We start from the raw sequence: 11448 nt of genomic DNA, 5'->3' as shown, positions 1-11448 counted from the left end.
CTGAATAAGATTTTGAGTCGGAAAAATTGAAAACAGATGCCATGCAACAGCTTTAGTGTTGTTATATTGACATCTGATGCACATTTCTTAAAGTGCAGCCAATTACTTTATTTATTGTTAAATTAAAAGAAGAAGAAGAAGAAGAAGAAAAAGAAATGTAACAGCCACTCGAGAAAAGACTCATTTTATACATTAATGTTTTATTTGAAATGTATGTAAACTGTAACAGGAAATACAAAATTTATTTTAAAGTCCCCCTATTATGGGTTATGAAATGTTCATATTTTGGCGTTGGGAGTCCCTGACAGGTTGACATGCATGCAAGCTCAAAAAACACTTTCATAGTCTTATAATGTGTTCCTGTGGCTTAGTAGTAGAGCATTGCGTTAGCAGCGCAAAAGGTCATGGGCTCGATTCCCAGAGAACATACATACTGGTGAAATGTATAGCCTGAATGTACTGTAAGTCGCTTTGGATAAAAGCGTCTGCTAATGAATAAATTTAAATGCTATAATTTGCATTTATTTATATCTTATTTGCTCAACGATAGATTTTTCCAAACCCCTCCTTTGCGTGACGCTTATCTGCGGTGATTGGTCGATTTCCTCTTGCCTGTAATGCCTGACAAAGCAGTGTTTGTGAGCGCAGTTCTGCTTTGTGTACAGCGTTACCAGGGGAAAAGCTATTTTACCGCCCCAAAAGCGCACCTAGTGGAAGAGAACGAATTTGCATCTTCATTTAGAAACGCCAAAGGCCAACAAGTGTGCGGGCAATATTCTAATGTTCATGAAATGGCTTGGGATTCGTTTTTAAAAGGACAGTTTCAATGATTCAGAGTTGACATTTTCTTTTGAGAGACAATAACTTTATACACAATGCACTTTCAGATTTAAAACTGCAGAGTCTTTTTAATCACTTAAAGCTGTGTTACAGACTGCATGAAAGGTAATTTTCAAAAATCCATATTGGGTCACTTTGAAAGCCAAACATTCTGCATAAAACTTTATAACACACAAATGAAATACAATTGAAAACCCTTTTGGTTTGGTCATATCTTTGGACAACCCTTGAGTAACCATTCTACCTGTGGGACAGCATGTGTGTTTTTAGATGATGGGGCTGTGTGTAGGACTTCTGACACTGTGTGCATAGGAAAGGCCTCTGACCCGTGTGAGTAACATAGTGACTCTTCAATTTGGATGGTGCGCTGAAGAATTTGAAGCAAATGTCACACTGGTGGGATTTCTTCACTTCACCTTCAGGATATCCGTTTGTACAATTATGTGCATACAAGTTCCTAACCGTGCGGAAACTCCGACTACAGTCACGACAAAAGGGGAGGTCATGTGGAGTTTTGATAAAGCATTCACCTGGATCCTCAAAGTCCTCAAGCTCCACAACAACTTCTTGGATTCTGGGAACATCAGGATTCTGTTGATACTGACAAGAACTGGACCCGTGAGAACCAGGGACACACTGTGTGACAACAGTGTCAGAGTCCACAAAGACATCTTCAACATCGTCTATGTAAAGTTCCCATTTTTCCTCAGTTCTTGATTCGGGAGCACAATGACGGAGAGATGAGTCAGTTTTGGGTGGACAGTCACTCACCCTGCCAAAAGGCACAATGTCAGATGCCTTTTTCCCATCAAGCAAGATGTCAGTTTTATGCATCAGACCCAAAACTGATTTGTTATTCTCAACATTCTCTAAAGGGCTAGTACTTTTTGACAAATAAACACTTGAATCATTGCAGTCACCACATATTTTTTGAGACAGCATATCCTCTGTAAGCACATTTTGGTCTTGCTGCACGGTTGACTTTTGTTTATTTGTTGAAGTGGTATCATTGTGTGCAGTTAGACATTTTGGAGAGGGTTTTAACTTTGACTTAGATGCTCGATTACAGGACACTATGTTGTCTTTGTAGGTGTGGAGTGATGGTGTCCTCTTCACAGGGTTGGTGTGAGTTCTGATGTGTACTATTAGATGAGAGCGTTCTCTGAAGGCACGGCAGCATATGGGACACTGAAATGGCCTTTGATTTGTGTGAATAAGACAATGTCTTTTTAGTTCGGATGGAGCACCAAACCGTTTATGGCACACAGGGCAATCATAAACTCTTTTGTTTCCATCAGATTTCTTACTTTGCACCTTCACATTTACATCGTCCTCACTTTGTGGTGAGACACTGGATTCTTGTTTCTCCTCAGATTCTTGTATTTCTTCCATCCACTGGCCTTCTGAAGGTTTGGAAAAATATAGAGAACTCAGCCCTGTGTGACAATCCCAACCTTTTTTATTTAGAAGGGAATCTAGCAAACATGCATCTGATTCACTACAGTCACAACTAATAATTTGAGAAGCCATATTCTCTATAACCATTTTTTCATCTTGGTGCTCCGTTGACTTTTCTTTATCTGTTGACTTTGTATCATCTTGGGCAGTTGTTTGTTTTGGAGAGGATTTTAACCTTGATTTGGACGCTTGATTACAGGGCACACTATTGACTCTATAGCTCTGGATTGATGGTGCGCTTCGCTTCTCACGGATATTGTGAGTTGAAAAGTGTACTTTTAGATGAGAGCGTTCTCTGAAGGCACGGCAGCATATGGGACACTGAAATGGCCTTTGATTTGTGTGAATAAGACAATGTCTTTTAAGTTCAGATGGAGCACCAAACCGTTTACGGCACACAGGGCAATAATAAACTCTTTTGCTTCTATTACAATTCTTACTTTGCCACACTTTTGAATTTGCACCATTGTCCTCATTTTGTGTTGTGACACTGGCTTCTTGTTCCTCCTCAGATTCTTGGATTTCCTCTATCCACTGGCTCTCTGAAGGTTTAGGAGAATATTCAGAACTCAATACAGTGTGAAGATCCAAACCTTCTTTATTTAGAAGGGAGTCTTCCAAATATCCATCTGATTCACTGCAGTCACCACTAATAATTTGACATGCCACAATCTCTGTAACCCTATTGTCGTCTTGGTGAGATGCTGACTGTTGTTTTTCTGCTGAACTAGCGATGTTTTGGACAGTTAGATATTTTGGAGAGGGTTTTATCTTTGACTTAGATGCTAGAAAACAGGTCACGCTGTTGTCCTTATAGCCCTGGAGTGATCGTGTCCTCCTCTTCACAGGGTTGGTGTGAGTTCTGATGTGTACTTTTAGATGAGAGCGTTCTCTGAAGGCACGGCAGCATATGGGACACTGAAATGGCCTCTGATTTGTGTGAATAAGACAATGTCTTTTTAGTTCGGATGGAGCATCAAACTTTTTATGGCACACAGGGCAATCATAAACTCTTTTGTTTACGTTAGAATTATTTATTTGCAACACTTTTTCATTTACATCCTTGTCCTCATTTTGTGTTGTGACACTAGCTTCTCGTACCTCCTGAGATTCTTGGTTTTCCTCCATCCACTGGCTCTCTGAAGGTTTGGAAGAATATGCAGAACTCTGTCCAGTGTGACGATCCCAACCTCCTTCAATTAAAAGAGTATCTGGAAAATGTACACCTGAATCATTGTAGTCACCACATATTTTTTGAGACAGCATATCCTCTGGAAGCAGATTTTGATCTTCCTGCACGGTTGACTTTTGTTTATTTTTTGAAGTGGTATCATTGTGGGCAGTTAGAAATTTTGGAGAGGGTTTTGACTTTGAAGCCTGACTACAGGACACTATGTTGTCTCTGTAGCTCTGGAGTGATGGTGTTCTCCGCTTCACAGGGACATCATGAGTTCTGATGTGTACTTTTAGATGAGAGCGTTCTCTGAAGGCACGGCAGCATATGGGACACTGAAATGGCCTCTGATTTGTGTGAATAAAACAATGTCTTTTTAATTCGGATGGAGCACCAAACCGTTTATGGCACACAGGGCAATCATAAACTATTTTGCTTCTATTACAATTCTTACTTTGCCACACTTTTGAATTTACACCATTTTCCTCATTTTGTGTTGTGACACTGGCTTCTTGTTCCTCCTCAGATTCTTGGATTTCCTCCATCCACTGGCTCTCTGGAGGTTTAGGAGAATATGCAGAACTCTGTCCAGTGTGAAGATCCAAACCTTCTTTATTTAGAAGGGATTCTTCCAAATATCCATCTGATTCACTGTAGTCACCACTAATAATTTGACATGCCACAATCTCTGTAACCCTATTGTCGTCTTGGTGAGATGCTGACTGTTGTTTTTCTGTTGAACTAGTGTTGTTTTGGACAGTTAGATATTTTGGACAGGGTTTAAACCTTGACTTGGATGTTTGAGAACACGGTACGCTGTTGTCCTTATAGCCCTGGAATGATCGTGTCCTCCTCTTCACAGGGTTGGTGTGAGTTCTGATGTGTACTTTTAGATGAGAGCTTTCTCTGAAGGCACGGCAGCATATGGGACACTGAAATGGCCTCTGATTTGTGTGAATAAGACAATGTCTTTTTAGTTCGGATGGAGCACCAAACCGTTTATGGCACACAGGACAATCATAAACTATTTTGTTTCCATCAGATTTCTTACTTTGCAACACCTTCACATTTACATCATCCTCACTTTGTGTTGAGACACTGGATTCTTGTTTCTCCTCAGATTCTTGTATTTCCTCCATCCACTGGCCTTCTGAAGGTTTGGAAAAATATAGAGAACTCAGCCCTGTGTGACAATCCCAACCTTTTTTATTTAGAAGGGAATCTAGCAAACATGCATCTGATTCACTACAGTCACAACTAATAATTTGAGAAGCCATATTCTCTATAACCATTTTTTCATCTTGGTGCTCCATTGACTTTTCTTTATCTGTTGACTTTGTATCATCTTGGGCAGTTGTTTGTTTTGGAGAGGATTTTAACCTTGATTTGGACGCTTGATTACAGGGCACACTATTGACTCTATAGCTCTGGATTGATGGTGCTCTTCGCTTCTCACGGATATTGTGAGTTGAAAAGTGTACTTTTAGATGAGAGCGTTCTCTGAAGGCACGGCAGCATATGGGACACTGAAATGGCCTTTGATTTGTGTGAATAAGACAATGCCTTTTAAGTTCAGATGGAGCACCAAACCGTTTACGGCACACAGGGCAATAATAAACTCTTTTGCTTCTATTACAATTCTTACTTTGCCACACTTTTGAATTTGCACCATTGTCCTCATTTTGTGTTGTGACACTGGCTTCTTGTTCCTCCTCAGATTCTTGGATTTCCTCTATCCACTGGCTCTCTGGAGGTTTAGGAGAATATGCAGAACTCAATACAGTGTGAAGATCCAAACCTTCTTTATTTAGAAGGGAGTCCTCCAAATATCCATCTGATTCACTGCAGTCACCACTAATAATTTGACATGCCACAATCTCTGTAACCCTATTGTCGTCTTGGTGAGATGCTGACTGTTGTTTTTCTGTTGAACTAGCATTGTTTTGGACAGTTAGATATTTAGGACAGGGTTTTAACCTTGACTTGGATGTTTGATAACAGGTCACGCTGTTGTTCTTATAGCTCTGGAGTGATCGTGTCCTCCTCTTCACAGGGTTGGTGTGAGTTCTGATGTGTACTTTTAGATGAGAGCGTTCTCTGAAGGCACGGCAGCATATGGAACACTGAAATGGCCTCTGATTTGTGTGAATAAGACAATGTCTTTTTAGTTCGGATGGAGCATCAAACTTTTTATGGCATACAGGGCAATCATAAACTCTTTTGTTTACGTTAGAATTATTTCTTTGCAACACTTTTTCATTTACATTCTTGTCCTCATTTTGTGTTGTGACACTAGCTTCTCGTTCCTCCTGAGATTCTTTGTTTTCCTCCATCCACTGGTTCTCTGAAGGTTTGGAAGAATATGCAGAACTCTGTCCAGTGTGACGATCCCAACCTCCTTCAATTAAAAGAGTATCTGGAAAATGTACACCTGAATCATTGCAGTCACCACATATTTTTTTAGACAGCATATCCTCTGTAAGCACATTTTGATCTTCCTGCACGGTTGACTTTTGTTTATTTTTTGAAGTGGTATCATTGTGGGCAGTTAGAAATTTTGGAGAGGGTTTTGACTTTGAAGCCTGACTACAGGACACTATGTTGTCTCTGTAGCTCTGGAGTGATGGTGTTCTCCGCTTCACAGGGACATCATGAGTTCTGATGTGTACTTTTAGATGAGAGCGTTCTCTGAAGGCACGGCAGCATATGGGACACTGAAATGGCCTCTGATTTGTGTGAATAAAACAATGTCTTTTTAATTCGGATGGAGCACCAAACCGTTTATGGCACACAGGGCAATCATAAACTATTTTGCTTCTATTACAATTCTTACTTTGCCACACTTTTGAATTTACACCATTTTCCTCATTTTGTGTTGTGACACTGGCTTCTTGTTCCTCCTCAGATTCTTGGATTTCCTCCATCCACTGGCTCTCTGGAGGTTTAGGAGAATATGCAGAACTCTGTCCAGTGTGAAGATCCAAACCTTCTTTATTTAGAAGGGATTCTTCCAAATATCCATCTGATTCACTGTAGTCACCACTAATAATTTGACATGCCACAATCTCTGTAACCCTATTGTCGTCTTGGTGAGATGCTGACTGTTGTTTTTCTGTTGAACTAGTGTTGTTTTGGACAGTTAGATATTTTGGACAGGGTTTAAACCTTGACTTGGATTTTTGATAACACGGTACGCTGTTGTCCTTATAGCCCTGGAATGATCGTGTCCTCCTCTTCACAGGGTTGGTGTGAGTTCTGATGTGTACTTTTAGATGAGAGCTTTCTCTGAAGGCACGGCAGCATATGGGACACTGAAATGGCCTCTGATTTGTGTGAATAAGACAATGTCTTTTTAGTTCGGAGGGAGCACCAAACCGTTTATGGCACACAGGGCAATCATAAACTCTTTTGTTTCCATCAGATTTCTTACTTTGCAACACCTTCATATTTAAATCATCCTCACTTTGTGTTGAGACACTGGATTCTTGTTTCTCCTCAGATTCTTGTATTTCCTCCATCCACTGGCCTTCTGAAGGTTTGGAAAAATATAGAGAACTCAGCCCTGTGTGACGATCCCAACCTTTTTTATTTAGAAAGGAGTCTTGCACGCATGCATCTGATTCACTACAGTCACAACTAATAATTTGAGAAGCCATATTCTCTATAACCATTTTTTCATCTTGGTGCTCCATTGACTTTTCTTTATCTGTTGACTTTGTATCATCTTGGGCAGTTGTTTGTTTTGGAGAGGATTTTAACCTTGATTTGGACGCTTGATTACAGGGCACACTATTGACTCTATAGCTCTGGATTGATGGTGCTCTTCGCTTCTCACGGATATTGTGAGTTGAAAAGTGTACTTTTAGATGAGAGCGTTCTCTGAAGGCACGGCAGCATATGGGACACTGAAATGGCCTTTGATTTGTGTGAATAAGACAATGCCTTTTAAGTTCAGATGGAGCACCAAACTGTTTACGGCACACAGGGCAATAATAAACTCTTTTGCTTCTATTACAATTCTTACTTTGCCACACTTTTGAATTTGCACCATTGTCCTCATTTTGTGTTGTGACACTGGCTTCTTGTTTCTCCTCAGATTCTTGGATTTCCTCCATCCACTGGCTCTCTGAAGGTTTAGGAGAATATGCAGAACTCAATACAGTGTGAAGATCCAAACCTTCTTTATTTAGAAGGGAGTCCTCCAAATATCCATCTGATTCACTGCAGTCACCACTAATAATTTGACATGCCACAATCTCTGTAACCCTATTGTCGTCTTGGTGAGATGCTGACTGTTGTTTTTCTGCTGAACTAGCGATGTTTTGGACAGTTAGATATTTAGGACAGGGTTTTAACCTTGACTTGGATGTTTGATAACAGGTCACGCTGTTGTTCTTATAGCTCTGGAGTGATCGTGTCCTCCTCTTCACAGGGTTGGTGTGAGTTCTGATGTGTACTTTTAGATGAGAGCGTTCTCTGAAGGCACGGCAGCATATGGAACACTGAAATGGCCTCTGATTTGTGTGAATAAGACAATGTCTTTTTAGTTCGGATGGAGCATCAAACTTTTTATGGCATACAGGGCAATCATAAACTCTTTTGTTTACGTTAGAATTATTTCTTTGCAACACTTTTTCATTTACATCCTTGTCCTCATTTTGTGTTGTGACACTAGCTTCTCGTTCCTCCTGAGATTCTTGGTTTTCCTCCATCCACTGGCTCTCTGAAGGTTTGGAAGAATATGCAGAACTCTGTCCAGTGTGACGATCCCAACCTCCTTCAATTAAAAGAGTATCTGGAAAATGTACACCTGAATCATTGCAGTCACCACATATTTTTTTAGACAGCATATCCTCTGTAAGCACATTTTGATCTTCCTGCACGGTTGACTTTTGTTTATTTTTTGAAGTGGTATCATTGTGGGCAGTTAGAAATTTTGGAGAGGGTTGTGACTTTGATGGTCGATTACAGGACACTATGTTGTCTCTGTAGCTCTGGAGTGATGGTGTCCTCCTCTTTACAGGGACATCATGAGTTCTGATGTGTACTTTTAGATGAGAGCGTTCTCTGAAGGCACGGCAGCATATGGGACACTGAAATGGCCTTTGATTTGTGTGAATAAGACAATGTCTTTTTAGTTCGGATGGAGCACCAAACCGTTTATGGCACACAGGGCAATCATAAACTCTTTTGCTTACATTTGAATTCTTTCTTTGCAACAGTTTTTCATTTACATCCTTGTCCTCATTTTGTGTTGTGAGGTTGGCTTCTCGTTCCTCCTCAGATTCTTGGATCTCCTCCATCCACTGGCTCTCTGAAGGTTTGGAAGAATATGCAGAACTCAATCCAGTGCGACAATCCCAACCTCCTTCAATTAAAAGAGAATCTGGAAAATGTACACCTGAATCATTGCAGTCACCACATATTTTTTGAGACAGCATATCCTCTGGAAGCACATTTTGATCTTGCTGCACGGTTGACTTTTGTTTATTTGTTGAAGAGGTATCATTGTGGGCAGTTAGAAATTTTGGAGAGGGTTGTGACTTTGAAGCCTGATTACAGGACACTATGTTGTCTCTGTAGCTCTGGAGTGATGGTATCCTCCTCTTCACAGGGACATCATGAGTTCTGATGTGTACTTTTAGATGAGAGCGTTCTCTGAAGGCACGGCAGCATATGGGACACTGAAATGGCCTTTGATTTGTGTGAATAAGACAATGTCTTTTAAGTTCGGATGGAGCACCAAACCGTTTATGGCACACAGGGCAATCATAAACTCTTTTGTTTCCATCAGATTTCTTACTTTGCAACACCTTCATATTTACATCATCCTCACTTTGTGTTGAGACACTGGATTCTTGTTTCTCCTCAGATTCTTGTATTTCCTCCATCCACTGGCCTTCTGAAGGTTTGGAAAAATATGCAGAACTCAGCCCAGTGTGACGAACCCAACCTTTTTTATTTAGAAAGGAGTCTTGCACGCATGCATCTGATTCACTACAGTCACAACTAATAATTTGAGAAGCCATATTCTTTATAAACATTTTTTCATCTTGGTGCTCCGTTGACTTTTCTTTATCTGTTGACTTTGTATCATCTTGGGCAGTTGTTTGTTTTGGAGAGGATTTTAACCTTGATTTGGACGCTTGATTACAGGGCACACTATTGACTCTATAGCTCTGGATTGATGGTGCTCTTCGCTTCTCACGGATATTGTGAGTTGAAAAGTGTACTTTTAGATGAGAGCGTTCTCTGAAGGCACGGCAGCATATGGGACACTGAAATGGCCTTTGATTTGTGTGAATAAGACAATGTCTTTTTAGTTCGGATGGAGCACCAAACGTTTTACGGCACACAGGGCAATCATAAACTTTTTTGCTTCCAACAGATTTCTTACTTTGCCACACTTTTGAATGTACATCATTGTCCTTATTTTGTGTTGTGACACTGGCTTCTTGTTGCTCCTCAGTTTTTTGGTTTTCCTCCATCCACTGGCCTTCTGAAGGTTTGGAAAAATATGCAGAACTCCATCCAGTGTGACAATCCCAACCTCCTTCATTTAGAAAAGAATCTGGCAAATGTAAACATGAATCATTGCAGTCACCACATATTTTTTGAGACACCATATTCTCTGTAACCATATATTGGTCTTGGTGCACTGTTGACATTTCTTTATCTGTTGATTTTGTATCGTCTTGACCAGTTGATTGTTTTGAAGAGGGTTTTAACTTTGACTTAGATGCTAGATTACATGTCACGCTGTTTTCCTTATACCTGTGGAGTGATCGTGTCCTCTTCTCAGGATTGGTGTGAGTTCTGATGTGTACTTTTAGATGAGAGCGTTCTCTGAAGGCACGGCAGCATATGGGACACTGAAATGGCCTCTGATTTGTGTGAATAAGACAATGCCTTTTTAGTTTAGATGGTGCACAAAATCGTTTAAGGCACATAGGGCATTGATGAACTCTTTTGCTTCCATTAGAATTCTTAGTTTTCACCAGCTTTGCATTTACATCATTGTCCTCATTTCGTGTTGTGACAATGGGTTCTTGTGCCTTATCATTTTCCTGTTTTTTTTCCATCCACTGACCATCTGAATACTTTGAAGAATAAGCAGAAGTCAGTCCAGTTTGAAGAGCCAAACCTCCTTCATCTACAAGGGCAAATTGCATCTGAGCTGACATCTGGCTCGAAATGTTAAGCATTCTCTCCACGCACTGCAAAGACAGAACAATATCAGTGCATCCATTCTTAAGCACATCTAGGACAATACTTTAAATACTTTGGTTTTTAAAAGTACAGACCCATTTGTATTGTTATCAACCTTTTATTTATCAGTTTTTATGTCAGGACTGGGACACCTAGTTCTCAAGGAAAGCCTATCCATCATAAGTGGGTTGTAAAAAGTATCTGTGCAGCCATTTGCTCTGTCCATTTTCAGTAATTTCAGACATCTGCCAATCTAAGCCACTCATTTAATTGTGATCATTTTTTTTTCTTCTTTTAAAAAAAAAATATAACCAACCTGAACGAGCACTATAAACGTATTCACCTGAGGAAAAAAAAGGAAAGAAAGAATGGTAAGGAAAGATATAAATAATTAAAATTAACCATGCTTTTAAATGTGCAGTAACCATGTTTTTGGCGTATTGCTTACCATTTGTTTAACAAAAGCACCATTTTTTTTGTAGCAAAATGTGTAGCAAAACCATGGTTTACTTGTGGGTACCATGGTTTTACCATAGTAACCATGCTTTCTTTTACTATTATTTTTTGTTTGTTTGTTTTATTTCTACTAAACCCATAACGTTAATTGATTTCGACAGACAGACAAATAGATAGATAGATAGATAGATAGATAGATAGATAGATAGATAGATAGATAGATAGATAGATAGATAGATAGATAGATAGATAGGATACACAACATATGTTTGTCAATAGTGAAGTATTAACATATTTAAAGTTTAATGAAA

General features: G+C 39.7%; 1 protein-coding gene across 1 annotated transcript; it reads right to left on the bottom strand.

Annotated features, from left to right (window-relative positions):
- Positions 1-881: 881 nt before the first annotated feature.
- On the bottom strand, positions 882-9405 carry znf770 (zinc finger protein 770). Its single transcript, XM_052586419.1, has 2 exons — positions 8874-9405; positions 882-3524 (listed from the first exon to the last, which is right to left on the bottom strand). The coding sequence occupies exons 1-2, from the start codon at positions 9361-9363 to the stop codon at positions 1081-1083; spliced, it is 2934 nt and encodes a 977-aa protein (XP_052442379.1). The 5' UTR covers positions 9364-9405; the 3' UTR covers positions 882-1080.
- Positions 9406-11448: the final 2043 nt, after the last annotated feature.

The sequence above is a fragment of the Carassius gibelio genome, chromosome B20 (genome assembly GCF_023724105.1).
Source record: "Carassius gibelio isolate Cgi1373 ecotype wild population from Czech Republic chromosome B20, carGib1.2-hapl.c, whole genome shotgun sequence".
Lineage (NCBI taxonomy): Eukaryota > Metazoa > Chordata > Actinopteri > Cypriniformes > Cyprinidae > Carassius > Carassius gibelio.
The sequence above is the reverse complement of the archived record's forward strand: the minus strand, read 5'-3'. Positions and strand labels throughout refer to the sequence as shown.